This window comes from Hylobates moloch, unplaced genomic scaffold (assembly GCF_009828535.3).
Source record: "Hylobates moloch isolate HMO894 unplaced genomic scaffold, HMol_V3 SCAFFOLD_13, whole genome shotgun sequence".
Classification (NCBI taxonomy): Eukaryota; Metazoa; Chordata; class Mammalia; order Primates; family Hylobatidae; genus Hylobates; species Hylobates moloch.
Window position 1 is genome coordinate 95,774,780 of NW_026652288.1, and position 20,242 is coordinate 95,795,021.

The following is a 20,242-nucleotide window of genomic DNA, read 5'->3' on the forward strand; positions in this document are numbered from 1 at the left end:
TCCTGATGCCACCACCAACACATGCTCTGGGCTCCCAGCCTGGGAGCTGCTTGCAGTTCTTGGATGCTCCCATGATGTCCTCCTCCCTGCCCTGCCCTTGCCCAAGCCATGTCCTCTGCCCAGAATGCCCTTCTCCCTCCCTCCCCTACAGTTCCTGGAGTTTGGAAACAATGCATGCATCAGGAAGCCTCCCACTAGGCTGAGCTGGGCCTTCTTCTCCCATGCTGCCCACTTCTGAGCACCGGCTATACTGTAACACCCTTGCCTGAGTCCTGTTTGTCTTCCCCTGTGAGGCAGTGATCTCTTTGAGGGCAGGAACTGTGTCTCATTTATTGCTGGATCCCTGGAGCCTGGCACATGGGAAGGCATAGCGGATGTGTTATCATCATCGCGAAATCAACATTCCCAAACATTCTCCATCAGCCCTGCATCCTGATGTCATTTTCTACAGATTCAGTCTGCAAGATATCTTTGATGGCTTCCTTTTGTTCTACATGTGTTGATGATATTTCCACCACAGTTTCCCATGAATTAGCATTTGTTCATGGCCACACTCACCATCTTAGTCTAGCTCTTTGGTTCAGACTAGGTTTCCTCCAAATGATTCTGCCCAATTCCCTGGCCTGGAAACTACCTGATCCAAGCCACCCTGCACAGTCTCCAGATTCGTGGCTCTAAATTTTGCCCACACTTTGACACACAAGGCCCAAGACCTCCTGCTATCCCCATGCCTCCTATGCCCTCCTCATTCTCTGTGCCTTCTCACCATCCAGCCCAGAATCTCTCCTTACCCACCCCTGCACACCACAGGAATGCATAGTGGGTGTGTTATCACCATCTCAAAATCAACATTCCCAAACATTCCTTTTGCTTCCATCATTCCCCTTCCATCTACTGCTCACATTTTAAACCTCTTTCCTCCACGGAGTTTATCCAGCTAAATCCTCTGTTATCGGTTCAACCATGCCCCAAACCTCAAATTTATGTGTTAAAGTTCTACCCCTCAATAACTCAGGATGTAACCTTATTTGGGTTGTTGCAGATGTAATTAGTTAAGATGAAGTCATGACAGAATGAGGGGGGATCCAGGCCAATAAGGTTGTGTGCCTAGGAAAGGGGCAACTTTGAACATAGAGATACGCACACAGGGAGACTGTCATGTGAGGGCATGCAGAGATAATACGGCCATCCACAAGCCAAAAACACAGCCCTGGGATGGATCCCTTCTCCACAGCTCTCAGAAGGAGCCAGTGCCCCTGACTCCTTGACTGTGGGCTTCTAGCTCCTAGAACTTTGAGACTATAAGGCTTTGAGACAATAAACCCACGCTGGATTGAACCAAATAGCAAAGTATTATAATACAACCCCATACCAGTTTCCCTTGGTTTTTGATCCCCTTCTTGTTTCCACGCTTAGTTTAGCCAGCTCTACCAGAGCTGTTTGCCTGCTGCCTTAAAGCTGTTCTCTGTGTCACGAGCACGTTTCTGATTCCCTAACAAGATTCTGATTCCTCAAGGGTAGGCCTCTCCTGTGTGCTTCTTCTTCATCCCTGACAGGGCTTGCTTCTTTGCTGACCTACAGAGCCAGCTGAATTAAATTGAATTTACCCTGGAGGGTGATTTTTTGCTTCTTGTCAATATATTAGAGTTTTTCTAAACCCATGGAGGTCAGATGAGAGACCAAAGGCTCTAGAGTACCAGGAGGGTGACAAACCATTAGCCCTATGGTCCCCTGTTGACCTCGGAGAGCATTCAGAGTCACAAGATGCTGGGCTGGAAGGGACCGCAGGGAGAGAATGCCTAGTCCAACCCTCCCATTGTATAGAAGAGGTTGCTGAGACCGAGGGGTGTTCAGGGATGTCACAGCATAGAGAGCAAGAGGCAGAGCTGGTACCTGAACTGGATCCCCTGACTCCTAGACCAGCGCTGGGGACAAGGACTGCCTGCTGTGTGAGAAGGGGGACCTGTGCAAGAGCAATAAGGCAGGTCAACAGCTGCAGGCCTCATGATTTACAGAAGCGCCAACACAGTTAATGTGAAGGGAGAGACCATGGGACAAGGGCATGGAGCAGGCAGTGCAGCTGAGAGCTCTGCCAGATGAAGGGCCTCCTGGAAAGTCAGTGCCACGCAGGGTAAGTGATGGTCACTCTGCGTGGGCAGCGTGCAGTGGTCAGGTGGTGTCCTGCCACAACCCAGCAGGTTCCTCTCACCAGTCAGGATTAGGAGTTGCCTGAGGGGACACAGCCGTGGGCGCATGTGTGGCTGTCACCTTACCACCACTGTGTCTTGCACTGAATTGGTTCTGAGGCACAACTAATGGGAAACCAAGAGCCCCAAGTAAAAGCCCAAGCCTTCCCAAAACAAAGTCAAGAAAGAAACACACATCAGCATTCAGCATCTTACTGCAAGAAGGCTTTGGGTCCAAATGCAGGAATAGATTACAGTAAACGATTAAGTAACATTGTAGCCATGCAGCACGCAGCCCTTCAAAATTATGCTCTAAAGAGCTTTAAGGACCTGAGAAAATACATACGATATATTAGGTGGAAAATGCAGGCTTAATGAAGGGTGTATACAGTGTGAGCTCAACGGTGTAAAGCAATATGCACAGCGGGGAAGTGCTCTAAGATGTTTGTAGTGTTGTCAGTGATTTTTAACCTGCTCTATTTTTATCTATGTATATTGCAAATTTCTATGGCGAGCACATAGTATTTACTGAGTCTAAAGATAATTGTGTTTTTATGTTAAATACACTAATTCTGTGTTTATAAGGAAATACAAGCCGTCAGGCCTGACATCGTTCTTTGTGCCTTTGCAATGATAATACTGCTATGCTTTCCAGAAATGATGTCTCCAGCCAAGAAGAAATCCCGTCCCAGGTCTGTCAATGCATTTACTCACATTCTGAATATTTCTGGAGTTGGTCAAATTCTTCTGGAGTGAGGGAGACCCACCGTTCTTCACCCATTTTTAAACTTTGTGTGAGAGGCTAAAGGGCAGTGATGGAGTTTTGTTCACTAGGCTGAAGTGGAGGCCCAGCCCAGGGCCTGGCTCATTGCAGGTTTGCGATGTAAGCCTTTCAGGAGACTTCTGGGAGCACTCAAGTGTATACAGCAGCAGCAGGCACCTCTCAGAAGATGAGACAAAATCTCTGCTATTCCTTAGGCAACATCCTCCTGTCTGTATTCAAGGTCGATCCAGAAATCCTGGCTCTTCCTAGGTAGAAGCAGAAAAGACATTGTAAATGAGAATGTTAAAAAAAAAAAGGCCCCGAATGTTCTTTGCTGAAAGATCTACAGGGGACAATGGTTCAATGGTTCTCAAGGATGGTTCTCCCCTTAGAGAGGTCTGAAGAGGGCACAACGACAGTTGTCTGGCTGGGGGTGAGAGTTGAGGGGCAAGCTGTGGCCTGTATGAATAGGTGGCCATGCTACTCAGCTCTGGGAAATGTTCCATGTGTCACATGAGAGGTGGTGTTAGGGCTGCCTAAGAGCATCCTCAGGGCATAAAAATGCCTTAGGCTATTGGTTGCCTCATGAGTAATTGCAGGAACAGGAGCCTATGCAGCCATTCTCTCCTCCACTGATTTCTAAATTCCACCGTGATAGCTCTGGTGAGCCATTTTGGAATACCCCTAAGGCTGGCTAACATCTAGTGACTGAAGCAGTTCTCTGTCCTCTTGGAGCCATAAAAAGGGAGTTAGAGGGATGGGCTGCTGGCCTCAATGAGGCAGGGAAATGGCGATGGATTCAAACAAACACTGAGCATCTTTTCCTTTGAGCCTCTCATACTGTGGGTCATTAAATCAGTTTTGTGGTTGTGAAATTGATGTAATGAGTCACAACAAGCATGTAAACACATGAAATGGAATAGGATAGGATGAGATGGAGTTGAAAATACTAGAGTGCATCTACCACAGTAAGGGGATGTATTATGTCATAAGACTTTTCCTTCAGTTATACACCCATGGTTATACTGATCATATTGTGAAGTGTCTTTCTTATTCTCAGTTGAGGTTACAAACACGGTTGGGAAGCCACCAACCTAAAAAGGTGAGAAATAAAGACCAATTGAAACACAGGCTCTAATATTGCCAAAGAACAAGCCCAGTTTTAACAAAACAGGATCCATCCTGAGGGCCAACTGCAAGGCAAGTCTGGGGTTCCTGGAGCATATGAGCAGTGCTGGATGAGATGACCAAGTTGGGAGGCATATATGGACCATTCTCTGGGGAAATGTGTAGACTGGTTGTTTTGGACTTGGAGAGTGAACTAGAACTGAGGGAAGATGCTGGAGAGAGAGAGATTCTAGCTTTATAAAGAAGACCTTCCATTAACCAGAATGCATGGCAAGGAAATGAGATACCCACATTCCTGGGGACATTAAGTTCTAGTTTCTCGCCTTGACAAGTCTAACTCTCTCCTTAATCCAGCCAGCTCGACTCTGCTTCTTGGCACCTGCTGCTGTCAAGGTCATCGGTGACATAGCTGCCAAATCCAGCAGGCACATTTCAGTCCTTCCTCAGCTCATCTCTCTCTCTGCAATGTTTGCCATGGCAGAAAACTTCTACCTTGAAACTCTCTTATCTTTCTGGGTGTTTCTTGTCAGTTTCCTTCAGCCTCTTCTTTTGCCATTTAAATATTGAAATGTTGCCACAGCAAAGACATAGAATCAGTCTAAATGCCCATCAATGGAAGACTGGATAAAGGAAATGTGGAACATATACACCATGGAATACTACACAGCCATAAAAAAGAATGAGATCCTGTTCCTTGCAGCAACATGGACGGAGCTGGAGGGCATTATCCTAAGTGAACTAATGCAGGAACAGAAATCCAGATATAGCACATCCTCACTTATAAGTGGGAGCTGAACATTGAGAACACAGGGACACAAAGAAAGGAACAATAGGTACTGGGGCCTACTTGAAGGTGGAGGATGGGAGGAGGGAGAGAACTGAAAAACTACCTACTGGGTACTATGCTTATTACCTGAGTGACAAAATAATCTGTACACCAAACCCCCAGTGACATGCGATTTACCCATATAACACACCTGCACACGTACCCTTGAACCTAAAAGTTAAAGAAAAATCGGCGCTTCCAAAATTCTGTCCTCAGCCCTCTTCTCACTCTACATCCCTTCCCTGACGGACCTCATCCACCTCCAAGCTTTAATGACCCCCAGCATGCTGCGGCAGCCCTGAGCTTTCTCCTTGGTCTGAATCTGAATATTCAGATATTCAGACGCCTTAATCCAGATCTGAATATCCAACCATCTACTGTGACTCCCTTGTGTGTCCCAAACCACCCCTGATCTGCAGCTTCCAGTGTCCCCAGGTGCTTGGGTTATGCCTAAGAGAAGCCAGTGCCCAGGTCAGAGGCGGGAGGCTCAGCTAAGCTCCTCCCCTTTTCTCTCCTGCCAAACCCAGGCACTAGCCCTGGAGTTTGACTGTCCACTGTGTGCTCCCTCTTGTCCATCACACCAGCCCTGGCATTAACTCAGACCTTCCTTATCTCTTGCCTGGCCTTTGACAGCAGCCTCCTGCTGCTCTCCCTGCCTTGCGCTTTGTTCTCCTTCCCTTGGTCTGCTCTTTAAATTGCCAACCAGATCACATCTCTCTCGGTAATAAAATTCTTCAGTAGTTTCTACTGCTCGTAGAATAAGATGTAATCTTCTTTTCATGATACACAAAGCTCTTTATGATCTGGCTCCTGATGATCAATTTAGTACGAAAGTGAGGAGTATCCTTTAGAAAGCTTTGCCATCATGCCAGGGAATCTAGCATTGCAACCACTGTCACCACTGCTGCTGCTATCAATGAATGGACATATACTTTACACTGTGCTATATGCTTTATACACATTATCTAATTTAGTCCTCTTAATAACATGTCAATTCAATATTGCTGTCCCTGTTTTGCACATGAGAAAAAAATGAGGCTAGGTGTTTAGTAAACATGGTGAGGAGAAAGAAGGAGCCACTAGTGCTTCTGTTTAAGAATGCCTCCTGCTGGGTGCGGTGGCTTATGCCTGTAATCCCAGCACTTTGGGAGGCTAATGCAGGAACAGAAATCCAGATACAGCACATCCTCACTTATAAGTGGGAGCTGAACATTGAGAACACAGGGACACAAAGAAAGGAACAATAGGTACTGGGGCCTACTTGATGGGCGGATCATGAGGTCAGGAGATAGAGACCATCCTGGCTAACATGGTGAAACCCTGTCTCTACTAAAAATACAAAAATTAGTGGGGTGTGGCCGGGTGCAGTGGCTCATGCCTGTAATCCCAGCACTTTGGGAGGCCGAGACGGGTGGATCACAAGGTCAGGAGATCGGGACCATCCTGGCTAACATGGTGAAACCCCGTCTCTACTGGAAATACAAAAAAATTAGCCGGGCGTGCTGGTGGGTGCCTGTAGTTCCAGCTACTCAGGAGGCTGAGGCAGAAGAATGGTATGAACCCAGGAGGTGGACCTTGCAGTGATCCGGGATTGCGCCACTGCACTCCAGCCTGGGCGACAGGTGAGACTCCGTCTCAAAAAAAAAAAAAAAAAAAAAAAAAAAAAACCAATTAGCTGGGTGTAGTGGCGCATGCTTGTAATCCCAGCTACTCAGGAGGCTGAGGCAGGAGAATCGTTTGAACCAGGGAGTCAGAGGTTGCAGTGAGCCGAGATCGCACCACTGCACTCCAGCCTGGCGACAGAGTGAGAGTCTGTGAAAAAAAAAAAGAATGCCTCCATGGCCTGGGCATTCTGCACACCTTCAGAAGCACAGAGGGAGATCTAAGAGGACGCAGAGGCACACTGCATGACAGAACAACACTGAACTAAAACCAGAAGGCAGAGAATTTGAATCTGGGCTCTGCCCTCTCCTGAGCTATTTCACCCCAGACATATTTTTCATCTCTTGAACTTTGGTTTCTTCTTCTCAAACGTGAAGATACTAATGAAAAAGCTTACTGGGTTGGTGCTAGGATTAAGTGGGTTAATATATGCAACAAACATAAAAACAAAATCCCCACCTGGTGCAATGCCTGCACATAGCAAACACTCAATAAATGATTGTTATTATCATCCAATTGCAAATACAACATGTAGCAATATGGCTTAAATGATCAGATGAAAAAAAACCCAAAATAACCCCATTAAAAAGTGGGCAAAGGGCACAAACAGACTCTTCTCAAAAGAAGACAATACAAGCGGCCAACAAACATGAAAAAATGCTCGAAATTGCTAATCATCAGATAAATGCAAATCAAAACCATGACTATTATTAAAAAGACAAAAAATAACAGATGCTGGTGAGGCTTTGGAGAAAAGGGAATGTCTATACATTGCTGGTGGGAACGTAAATTAGTTCAGTCACTATGGAAAGCAGGTTGGAGATTTCTCGAAGAACTTAAAACAGACCTCCCATGCAATGCAGCAATCCCATTACTGGGTATACATCCAAAGGAAAATAAGTAGTTCCACAAAAAAGACACATGCACTCATATGGTCATCACAGCACTATTCACAGTAGCAAAGACATGGAATCAACCTGGATTTATCCAATTTATCCATTTATCCAATGATGGATTGGATAAAGAAAATGTAATACACATATACCATACAGTACTACACAGCCATAAAAAAGAATGAAATCATGTCCTTTGCAGCAACATGGATGCAGCTTGAGGCCATTATCCAACATGAATTAACACAGGAATAGAAAATACCAAATAAAAATACCAAATACCAAATAGAAAATATGTGAAAACCAAATACTACATGTTCTTACTTATAAGTGGGAGCTAAACATTGGGTACATATGGACATAAATATGGAAATAATAGACACTGGGGATTACTAGAGGGGGCAGGGGGAAGGAGCAAAGGCTGAAAAACTGAAAAACTGAAAAATTGGGTACTATGCTCACTACCTGGGTGATGGGATCATTCATACCCCAAAGTCAACATCATGCAATATACTCAGGTAACAAACTTGCCCCTGTACCCCCTGAATAATAGTTGAGATTGTAAAAAATCAGCTGACAGTAGTCGAGTAGAAAGTTTCTAGTATTGTGCCACAGGTTTCTGAACTTGATCTGATACTGCTCCAGGTTGTTGTAATTTTGTAATTACTCATCCAACCCTTATCCACTAGTTTTAGCTTCCACTAATGGTTATTGCCTGGATTAATTATTACAACGATACTGATTTTCTAATTCCATCATTCCCTCTATATTTGTTAGTTAGGAGTCTATTGTAAGTAAGAGCTTTCCCTTCTTGTTATTTATATCAATTTACATGTAGACTATAAATAAAGATAAATTATAAATATATAAAGAATATATATGTGTGTATAAAAACTGCATTTATATATAGCATATATTTATTTTCACAGATTCTTATTTTATTCTGTGGGTTACAAATCTGTTGCTATCTTTGATTCTCAAATTGTTCCAGATTTGATCAGTGGAAGCTCAGTCAAGGTGGTGATTTGTTCTTTAGATATATCTCAATCATTTTTTGAGCACATCCTTATTTTCTAGCACTACAAAATGTTTCAGGCTCATCTAGTATTTCCTCAGCTCAAGTGCTAAAATCAGTCATTTCTCTAAGGAGCTCCTTTGGTGAAGAATGGCATTTGAAGCCAAGGCTTCGGTACCACGTATGCTCATAGCTGCTGGGGTGTCATTGCTTCTAGGCCCTATCAAGGACAGAGCTAGAAAATAGATGCGTGTGCTGGGTGTGGTGGCTCACGCCTGCGATCCCAGCACTTTTGGAGGCCGAGGCGGAAGGATCACTTGAGCCCAGGAGTTTGAGACCATCCTGGCCAACATGGTGAAACTCTGTCTCTATTAAAAATACAAAAATTAGCTGGGCGTGGTGGTGCATGCCTTAGTCCCAGCTACTCAGGAAGCTGAGGCAGGAGAATCGCTCGAACCTGGGAGGTGGGGGTTGGATGTTTCAGTGAGCCGAGATCCTGCCACTGCACTCCAGCCTGGGTGACAGAGTGAGACACTGTCTTAAAAAAAAAATAGATGTATGTACACAGATACATACACACACCCCCCTCATCTCTCTCTCTCTCTCTCTCTCTGTGTTAAATACCTTGAGTTTATACTTACACCTCCAACTCCAGTCCAACATTACAAAGTTAATTGTAGCCTTCCCTTCCTTCCATATTTTTTAACTTTCTTCTCTAACAAGCTTTGTTTCCATCATCTACAACATGCTTTTTGCTGAAGACACAGAAAGTAGTTTCAGAATTGCTACTCCACCTCTGTGAAAAACAAAGTAGACTTCGAGATTTGTTTACAGTTCTATTGTTTTCAGGCAACAGCATATCCTCAAAATACTACTCTCAAAAGTTACGTAGGTTAGTTCTTTCTCACTCCCATCAGTTTCTGTCTGTATTTCATTTTAGGGTATTTTCTTCATATCCACTGATTCTTTTTCAGTATGGTTCCAAAGTCAAAACTATATAGAAAGATACATTCAGCCAGGCGTTGGTGGCTCACACCTGTAATCCCAGCACTTTGGGAGGCTGAGCCAGGCAGATGCTTGAGCCCAGGAGTTCTAGACCAGCCTGAGCAATATGGCAAATCCCTGTCCACAAAAAATACAAACAAAAAAATTCACCAGGCATGGTGGTGTGCATCTGTGGTCCCAGATACCCAGGAGGCTGAGGTGGGAGGATCACCTGAGCCTGAGGGATCAAGGCTGCAGTGAACTATACTTGCACCACTGCACTCCAACCTGAGCAGCAGAGTGCGATCCTGTCTCAAAACAAAAACAAAAAGAAAAAGATATACTCAGAGAAGTACCCCTCATTCCTCTTACTCTGTTCCCAGCTCCTCTTTTCTATCTTATTCCCACTCACCCTTATAGTATCTAGTTTATACTTCCTGTGTTTATTTTTACACATGTGAGAAGATATATGAATATCTTATTTCCCCCTTTCCTCCTCCTTCTCCTCCTCCTCCTTCTCCTCTTCCTTCTTCTTCTTCTTTTTTTTTTTTTTTTCGAGACATGGTTTCTCTCTGTCACCCATGCTGAAGAGCAGTAGTGGAATCACAGCTCACAGCAGCCTTGAACTCCTGGGTTAAGCAATCCTCCCACTTCAGCAGCCCCCTCCCAGCCTTCCCAGTAGAGTAGCTGGGACTACAGGTGTATGCCACTAGGACCTGCTAATTTTTTTTTTTTTTTTTTTTACTTTTTGTAGAGACAGTGTCTCACTATGTTGTCCAGGCTGGTCTCGAACTCCTGGGCTCAAGTGATCCACCTGCCTCGGTCTCCCAAAGTGCTGAGATTATATGTGAGCCTCTGCCTGGCTTCCCTTTCTTTCTAATACAAAAGGTAGCACATTGTAGATCGTCAGCTTCACATTGTTTTTTCACTAATCAATACACCCTATGAATCACACCATACCTGTTCATAGAGATCTTTCTCATTTAGAATTAAATTGGACTCTGACACTTACCTCCTTAAAATCCTTCAGAGGCCTCCCTTGGCCTCCAGGAAAAAAAGAGCTGCCTCCTTAGCTAGTTCCACAAGGTTCTTTACCTGTGGTAATAACTCACCTCCCCATTCTCATGTCCATTACTTCCTGCCCCACACACTCCACCTTCCAGCCAAATCTACCTTCTGTCTACTCTTAGCACTAGCAAAGTGCCTGGATGTGGGAGGACCCCATAAGCATTGTGGACTGACAAATACACCATGCCTTTGATCTGCTTGAAATGCCCTTTACTCTTTCCTTCCTAAAACAAATCTCTACTCAACTCTTTGGATCCGGACTAAAAGGTCACTTCTTTTCTATAGCTTTTTGGAACTCTTTGAGCACATTTGCCTGTTCTCCCAGCTGTGTTCTGCAGCATCCTGTGTATTTCTCTATTGTGGTAGTTGATGATTCCCTGTGGGAGACAGACACCCAAACAGCTATTAATAATTAACACACAAGCTGGCAAGAGAAGTGGTGCAGATATGCCCAGAGATTTATGGGGTCATCTAATGTGTCTGATGCAGGCACAAGGAATCAGGAAAAGCTTCCTGAAGGAGCTGATGCTCCTGCTGGGGAGGGGTGATGAGGTGATGTGGTATACATTGCTATAACTCAACAAATATTCATATTATCATTATCATGGTTGTTCCATTGTAGCTCAGTGCTTGACTTCGCAGTGGAAAGAGCTACACCATTTTTTTTTTCTTGAGATGGAGTCTTGCTCTGCCGCCCAGGCTGGAGTGTCGTGGCATGATCTCAGCTCACTGCAACCTCCACCTCCTGGGTTCAAGCGATTCTCCTGTCTCAGCCTCCCGAGTAGCTGGGATTACAGGCACCTGCCACCACGCCCGGCTAATTTTTGTATTTTTTGTAGAGACGAGGTTTCACCATGTTGGCCAGGCTGGTCTTGAACTCCTGACCTCAGGTGATCTGCCCACCTCGGCCTCCCACAGTGCTGGGATTACAGGTGTGAGCCACTGCGCCCGGCCTTACACCATTCTTTATTTCCTTCAAGAAAAGTTAGGGGCCTAAAACATTGCCTGACTCTCCAGATGGTATCCGACGTGACAGCCCGCCTCTGGCTTCTGCCCTTTGCTGAAGGTGACAGCTGACAGCCAGGAGGTCTTTCTCTAGCTCACGAAGCCCAGCACTTCCCTCAGCAGCCTGCTCCGTCACTCCCATCTGAGAGGCTCTTTATATTATGAACAATCTTCTTATTACCACCCCAAGCATCTTTTCTGACAGAAAAAAATCGAATAGGATTTTCTAAATAAAACTCAGATTGGATATTGTCTGACTTGGGTAGGAGAAGAGTATTTTATGTCTCTACAGCTATGTCACTCTGAGCAACTGCTTCAGCTCCTTTGGCCTCAGTTTCCTTGTCTATAAAATGAGGGGGTGGGAATAATGGTTTCTAATGCATTTTCTAGCTCTGCAATTTTATATACTGGATCAAATTCTATTTGTTCTGTACAGATGTCAGCATGGAAATCACAAGTCAGGAAGAAGAAGGCAAATTTAATGAGTATTGAATTGCACCCTGGGTCTCTCTATTCATTTGAATGAATCAGCCATACCCAATTATCCAGGAACAAACACCTCCTCATCTCCTCTTTGCTCTCCTAAAAACATTAATTCATGAATATGACATTAGATTGGAGAAGCCTATTTATGTGCATTTGAAGGTTTATTACAAAGCCATAATGAGTACGTGTTCATAAGGGAAGAAAGACTAAAAGCTACAAAGACAAAAACCTCTCTCTCTTCTCAGACTTGTGGAAAGTCACAACTTGACAAGTGCCCCATCTCTGGCTTTTACTCCTACTGTTCCTTCTTCAACTCTGTAACTCTTATGCAGCCTTTGGAGTTTAGTTCAAGTTGCACATAAGGATGCCCTCTTTAATTGCCCAGACCTGGCTGGGCACATCTTCTCTGCTCTCCAATAGCACTTTGGGTTTTTCTCCGTTATGACATTTACTGCAGTGCATGTACTTACCAACTCTCTTCCCTATAGGACTTTGAGCTCCTTCAGGGCAGAAAGAGTGTCCTGTCTGCTTTGTAGCTCTAGCTACTACAAGATTTCTAAGAGTTCATTTTTTGACACTAGAAAAATGATTCTCAACCTTTTTTTGACCAAGATCATTTTCATGGAGTCAAAGTTCCTACCACATCTATTTACATGTCCCTGTAGAGGAAGAACTGGGTGATAAAAAGAATTCAAGAAGAACAAAAGACACAAGTTGCAGTACAATTGTTGATAATATCACTTATGGGTCACTTAATTTACCATAAAATATACATCAATACTCACATTTTAATATTAAAATAATGACCTACACAAGTATAGGCTATCAAGGTTATAAAGTTATAACAGATATAGACTTATAATCAAGTTACTTTATTATGCTTAATCTGATAGTATTTTGTAACTTACATAAGTTGCTTGAATTTATCAATGAACTGTCACTATTGTGGTTGTCAGTTACATTGGTGGTCCCCCAAACCATGCTTCCTGATATTTATGCCCTTTCTAGGTTCTTCCCTTGAGTCCGGGCTGCACCTGTAACTTGCCCTAACCAAGAGAGTGCATTAGAAGTGGTGCTGTGCCAATGTCAAGCATAAGCCTTGAGAAGGCCTGGCAGCTCTCACTTCTGAGTTCCTAAAGGCACTGAACTGCCATGTAAGAAGTTCAGCCATTTTTCTGGAGAGATCACATAGAGACCACATGGAGAGGCCACATGGATGAAGGGAGATCTAACATTACAGAGAGGAGAACTGAGCAACCCAGCTGATGACAAGAACTGAAGCCCAAGATGTAAGACCCCAGTCAAGCCATTCCAGCCAGCACCCAGTCATCTAAGTCATCCTAGCTGTGTTGTGAGACAAGAAGCCATTTGGGATTTCCCAGGCATAGCAGACATCACACGTGGAGCAGAGATAACCCGTCCCTGCTCAGCCTGGTCTGGATTCCCAATGCACAGAAACACATAGTCGAATAACATAATTGTGGAGCAACAACATTTTGGGGCAGTTAGTTACGTAATCATAGATAACCAAGACAACTACACAAGCACTTTTAGGGGCAGGTTATGCATGTGTCTATTTGGCAACAGAATCTGCATGATTCATGCTTGAACTGCAACTTATTCATGTCTTAAAATCTAGTAATTGGAAAATTATAGGCTAAAAATACCTTCGATGCAAATATGTATCACTGCCTGCTGTAGGGTTAACCAAATATCCTTCACAAACTAATATGATAATGATGAAGTCAAGTGAACTATAATTTCTAATTAATAAGCAAGAATAGCAGTAGCTGAAAACCACAACCAACTCAAAGCAAGACTGACATGCAATGATAACAACGGGGCCTTCCCCAGGTCACAGGATTCTAACCATCTGCTTGAGTGTGGGGGCTGTAGCTGCTGAGCATTTAGAAGCAGCCTGACTTCACAGATAACTGAATTGAAGCCCTTGGGGAACTTAGCAATGATCTAATTTAAGTTTATGAGTGGCAAATATGAGTAATACCTAATAACTCATTTAGCAGATTACCGGCATATAGTCCTTAAACAAACATAAACATAAAAGTCTTGGGATTGCATTCTATCCATAAGAATTCAGAGAGGATTTTCATTTGAGAGGTACTTTGTACACCGTCAGTGGCCTCAGAGTGAAGGTGAGAATCTCTGCCACAGGATAGTCATGAAAATGTCAGGCTGAACCAAGTGCCCAGGTGGGGGAGCTGGGAGTGGCTGGTGCCCAGAAAAAGCTTTTGGGCTCTGAGGAGAAGTTGAGGACTGCAACTTTGGGGGTCTGTCTTTGGCACAGGCAGACAGTGTTGGTCTAAGAAGACTGTAGCTTAGGGGCATCACAGTCTGAGGATTGGTCGTTCATTCATTTGTTCACTTGCTCAACAAATCACTGTAATAACAAGCAATAACAGCAACCTCCATTTATAGATTGCAACACATCTTGTGCTTTGCAAACTTGATCTGTAATAGTCACCAAACCCTGTGAGGAATGTATGTTTTATGCCCATTTTACAGCTGTAGAAACAGGCCCAGAGTAATTCTCCCAAGTTGTCCTACTAGTAAATGATGAGACTGTATAGGAATCTAAGTCTGTGTTGTTCCAAAGCTCATGGTAACATCTCTGGATGAATGAGTACTGAGTACCTAAGTGTTGAGCCTGTGCAGGTACAGATGCCATTAATAAGCCACCTGTGGAGATGCCACGCCCTGGTCCTCAACATGGAAGGGGAATGGAAGCCAGAAGAAGAACCATGGCCTGCTCCTGAAAAGCCAATATTATTTGAGGGGGGAAGCTATATTATATTAAACATGAGCACGGAATGGAATAGAATGCAAAATATGCAGGAAATTTGTAGGCAAAACATGCGACTTCGAAAGAAAACCTTGCTCTTGCCCTGGGGCCACCTCTGTGAAACCTAGCAGAGTTCACTCAGCTTCACCACTTGGGGCCCTTAACAGTGGAAATGTTAAGGAAGCAGGGTTGTGAATAGCAATGGGAAAGTCTGATTCTGAACTCCAGTGCTGAGGGGCTGATGTAGGGAAGGGATTGTGAGTGGAGGTTTCCTTTATGAAATTACTACCTGGGGAAGCATCTGCCCTAGACTCATGCCTTGTGTCAGGGAGACTTCTGCCCAGAGCACCAAGCACAAGTCTGGCTTTGGAATTAGAGACCAGAATTCAGATCTTGGCTCTATCCCATACAACTTGTGACATTAGCAAGTTCTTCTTCATCTCTAAATGAGAATGATGAAAATATTAACACATGCTTCCCAAGGTTATTATGAGGATTATTTGTATAATGTTTGTTATGGTTTGAATGTTTGTCCTCTCCAAAATTCATGTTGAAATTTAATCTCCAAAGTGGCAGTATTGAGAGGTGGGGCCTTTAAGAGGTAATTGGGTCCTGAGGATGCTGCCCTTGTGAATGGATTAATCCATTCGTGGATTAATGGGCTATCATGGGAGGGGAACTGGTGGCTTTATAAGAAGAGGAAGCAAGATCTGAACTAACACGTTCAGCCCCCTCACCATGTGATGTCCTGCACCACCTTGGGACTCTATGGAGTGTCACCACCAGTAAGAAGGGCCTCACCAGATGTAGTCCCTCAACCTTGGACTTCTCACCCTCCATAACTGTAAGAAATAAGTTCCTTTTCTCTGTAAGTTACCCAGCTTCAGGTATCCTGTTATAAGCAGCAGAAAATGGCCTAAGTGTTTATGAGAGCATCACTAGTAAAACTTTCTGTCAGTGGCTTTGAAAGCGTGGTCCGCATCCCAGCAGCATCAGTGCCACCGGGGGAACGTGTTCGGAAGGCAAATTCTTGGAACGCGCAGCAGAGCTAGAGAAATTCAGGGAGGTCTGTGTTTTGTAACCACTGCTATATGTTAATGTAAGGAACAGGACTAAGAAGAGAAACTTGGAGTATTTGGAGCTATTTCTTTTTCTTAATGGGGACCTTAAGCAGACAGATTGTGGGTCTGTCAAATCAGTTCCACTTTCCTGAGGCAATAAAACATTATAGGGAAGCTGGAGGCCCATGACTGCCAGAAAACTGTCATCATGCCACACTTCCAAAATTGTCATGTTATGACTTATATTCCCTGCAGAATTTTCCTTTCTTTCCAATCCGGATCTGTTTTTCATACTCCTTCTATAACATTTTGTGCAAAATATTCATTTAGAGAAGGCACAGAACAGGTAAGATTTTCCATCATAAAGCAAATGGACAAGAAACAAACCAAAAATCCAAGATGGTAAGAAAATGACAGCTCCATTAAGGCCAGCAGCTCATCCCCACACCAGAAATGGACCTGTCAGCGAAGAGACATTGCAGAGCCCTGGGCATAAGTATGGGGCTTGGGTAGGTCTAGAAAGACAGCTCTGTAAAAATGCCTAGGTATTTTGGTGATAGCGGCGTGGTGTGTACGTGTGTGTGTGTGTTTCAACAGTAACCACAACAAAACCCCACTAAAGAGAAAACATTCAAGTTTGGAACGGTGTGTAAAACCATGCTCAGCTTGGTAAGTTCCCGTGGACTAGGAGGAACTTGAGGTCAGCCATCCAGTCATCATTCTCCACTTCATGAAGTGCTTGTGTTCTCCCTCCCCTCTCTCTTCTGCCAACGCCTGATCTCCCATTCTCTAATTCTCCTTTCCTTTTCCTCTTCCCCTTTTTGCATCCCATAACAACATAAACAGCAGCAGCCGTTTACTGAGAGTCTACTCTGTGTTCTATATTAATGCAATCCTTAAAATAATCTCTCAAGGTAAGTAATATTACACCTGGGACCAGGTTCCTTGCAGGAAACTGAGCAATCATTCAAACCCATGTCTGTCTGAATGCAAAGCCCATATTCCCCCACCCCACCCTGCAGCTGTACTGCTTCTCAGACCTATGGAGATTATTAGTACCATCTCTAGATTGTAAACTGATGGAGGGTGGATTTCCGGTTCATTCCAGAAACCTAGGGTTGAGTTTATGGAAGGCTCTGGGTAGCCAGGTGCCTCTTCCTCCACCAACCAGCAGTGTCCTAATGGGCAATTATGCAGCAATGATTCGGCACTGTGGACAACAGCATTTAGAGGTGCATACACCTCAGGCCTGGCGCAGACAATATGTCCCTGGATGGCCTCCTCTACCCCAGAGGTGTCTAGAACCCAGTTTGAAATAAATACTTCATTAATATTCAGTAACCTTTACAATGTGACAGATGGTCCTAAACAACTTGCATGAATTAGCTGGTTGACTCTTCATAACAACTCTGTTAGGTGGATACAAATATTATGCTCATTTTAAAGCTGAGGAAACTGAAACACGGAGGTTAAGTAACTTGTCCTAGGTCATAGAGCTATTAATTAATGAATCCAGGATTCCAATCCAGGTTGCTCTGACTCTGGAGGCTGTTCTCCACCGTTATGATATACGACACAAAGTTAACGGGCATTGGCTTGTGGCAGTACTTGGCATAAGAAAGTCATCAAGAAAATGCAAATATACCTGTAATAATTTTAAACATTGTCATTTGAATAAAGTACAACATTGAAATCATTTCACAGGGCGCTCATAAACCCCGGTTACAGAAACACCACAGCTTGATGGGATTTGGAAACCAGAAAGGAAGAACAAATTAATTTTCTAAAGCAAATAAAAGGTGTTGTAAGACCTGGAGCCCTTGGGTCTTACGTAAGTCCTGGTATTTAGTAGCTTGCCCAGGCTGGAATGCAGTGGCGCAATCTCGGCTCACTGCAACCTTTGCCTCCTGGGTTCAAGCGATTCTCCTGCCTCAGCCTCCCAAGTAACTGGGACAACAGGTGCCTGCCACTGCACCTGGCTAATTGTTTTTATGTTTTTAGTAGAGACGGGGTTTCACCATATTGGCTAGGCTGGTCTCGAACTACTGACCTTGTGATCTGCCTGCCTTGGCCTAAGCAGTCAGTTCTACTCTGTATGCTTCAAGTTTCTCATTTGATAACTGTAGTGAGTGAAATAAGTAGTATTTAAGCTCTTTTTAAACAGTAATTTTATTTTCCTTCCAGAAATGTTAGACATAAACCCGTTACTTTTGCCACATGGTATCTCATGCCATCATTTTAGGCTGCGGAATGCCTTTTGTTTTCATATTCATAACTATACTCCATTGGATGGAAACAACAGTAAGATATTTTTGCCACCTACCACATTGTTAACAATTTAAAAATAGTTACTATCCTTGTTGGTAGGAAAGGAAGGAAACAGAAACTCTCGGATGCTGCTGGTGTGGAAGTAAATTAGCCAAGGTAACGCTATATGCCAATAGCCTTAAAATGTACATTTCCATGAAATTTTACTTCTATAAGTTTATCTTAAGAAAGCAACTATGGACAGTAATAACAGTATTACTTTCACAACTGTTACTATTATTTCCACAAGATTTCAACTCCCAGGACATTTGTGGCAGCACTGTTTATAATAGCAAAATATCGAAACAATTTAAATGCCACACAATATAGGATTAAATACCTTTTAGTATGTACATCTAAAATATTAAACTATACATATTCGTAGTAGGTGCTGAACTGTGCCAATCAGATCTCCCAGATACTTGGGAGTGGTGCTGGCAGACAACTCTCAACTGTCGATTATTTTCAGGAATTGCCTTAACTCTAAAAAACTGCCTTGTCCAAGGTCATGTCCCCTTCTTGGGCAGCCCACACCAAATGACCGGATGATACACAGCGGTACGGTATGAAAGCCTGGTCATCTCACCCCAACTGGGAGCAACTCGGCAGGACCATCCCAGTCCAACTTCTCCCTTCACCAAGTTGCATTTCTGTTCCTTCCCTTCCATGAATGGTGATCCCAAGCGTACTCCCTAATAAAACTCATTAACACTTCTGCATGACAATCTCCATCTCAGAATCTGCATCCCAGGAAATTTCATCTGCAGCAGTATGAAAATTGAGAAAAAGATCCATGCATTCTTCAGTAACTCCATGTTTAAAAAAATGAAAATATGAAGATTTTAAATATCAATGTAGTAGATTACAATTTGGTTAGAGCAATGCTTAAAGGACACTTTGTAGCCTTAAATAAATTTCTTAGAAAACAAGGTAGATGAAAACAAAAATGAATGAAGCCTCCAACTCAAGAAGCTAAAAAAGGGACACAAAAGAAATCTAAGTGAAGCCAAAGAGGGCAGTAATAAAGATAAGGGCAGAAATTATGAACTAGCACCCAAAACAAAACAAAAAACTGGACAGTTTTGGTTAAAAGCAAAAGTCCTTTTGGTTGTTAATATTGTTGAAAAATCTAATAAAACAGGCAATGCTTTGGCAGAGTATGAGACAGAGAGAGAGAGAAGTGGAAGGAGAAGGAGGGAGAGGAAGAAGAAGAACCAGTAGCAATATTTGGAATGAAAAAGAAGACATAACTATAAATGTAAGAGATTTTATTAAATTATGAGACACTACTATATTCAAATTTATAGCACCACTTTCAAGAACCTAGATGAAATGGGAAAATCCTGCAAAAGTATAAGTAATCAAAAGTGACTCAAGAATTAGAAAAGCCTGATTAGTTCAATAATAGATAAAATTGAACCAATATGAAAAGGCCTACTTGCCCCACCCTCCTGGCCCAGACAATATTACAGGCAGTTCTAGGAGTCATCAAAAAATAGATAATTCTTCTCTTACATAAACCATTCCAGAGCATAGAAAAATATGTTAAGTTACAATTTATTCTATGAGGCTAGCATAACCCCATAACAAACTGAACAAGGAAAATACAAAAACAAATTATAGACCAACCTCATCTAAATAGAGTAAAACCCCACATAAAATAGTAAAATTCAGTGTGGTATTAAAAGAACAATAAACAGAGTTTATTTCAGTAAAGCAAGACTGGGTCAGTGTTATAAAACCTATCAATATACTATATTAACAGAATATAAGAGAAATTCATATGACCATCTCAATATATGTAGAAAAAATTAACAAAATTCAGCACTCAAATATAATAAACAAACAAACAAACAAACAAACATAAAACAAAACCTCTAAGCACATCAGAAGGTAAATGAAACATCCTTTAACTCCACAATGGCTATCCTCCAAAATCCCACAGCAAACTTCATATTTAAATGGCGAAATACTAGAAGCATTACCATTAAAATCAAGGACATGATAAGGATGCATGTTAGAAACTCTACTATTCGGCAGTCTCAGTCTATGAGAGAT

The 20,242-nt window shown here is 43.1% G+C and overlaps 1 protein-coding gene across 2 annotated transcripts in view; it reads right to left on the bottom strand.

Annotated features, from left to right (window-relative positions):
- DGKG (diacylglycerol kinase gamma) overlaps positions 1-20,242 on the bottom strand; it is a 214,559-nt gene that overhangs the window by 164,595 nt on the left and 29,722 nt on the right. For both annotated transcript variants that reach the window (XM_032171841.2, XM_032171842.2), the window contains exon 2: positions 2,901-3,215. In XM_032171841.2, the coding sequence (XP_032027732.1) occupies positions 2,901-2,967 (67 nt within the window). In that variant the 5' untranslated portion in view covers positions 2,968-3,215. The remainder of the gene's footprint in view (positions 1-2,900; positions 3,216-20,242) is intronic.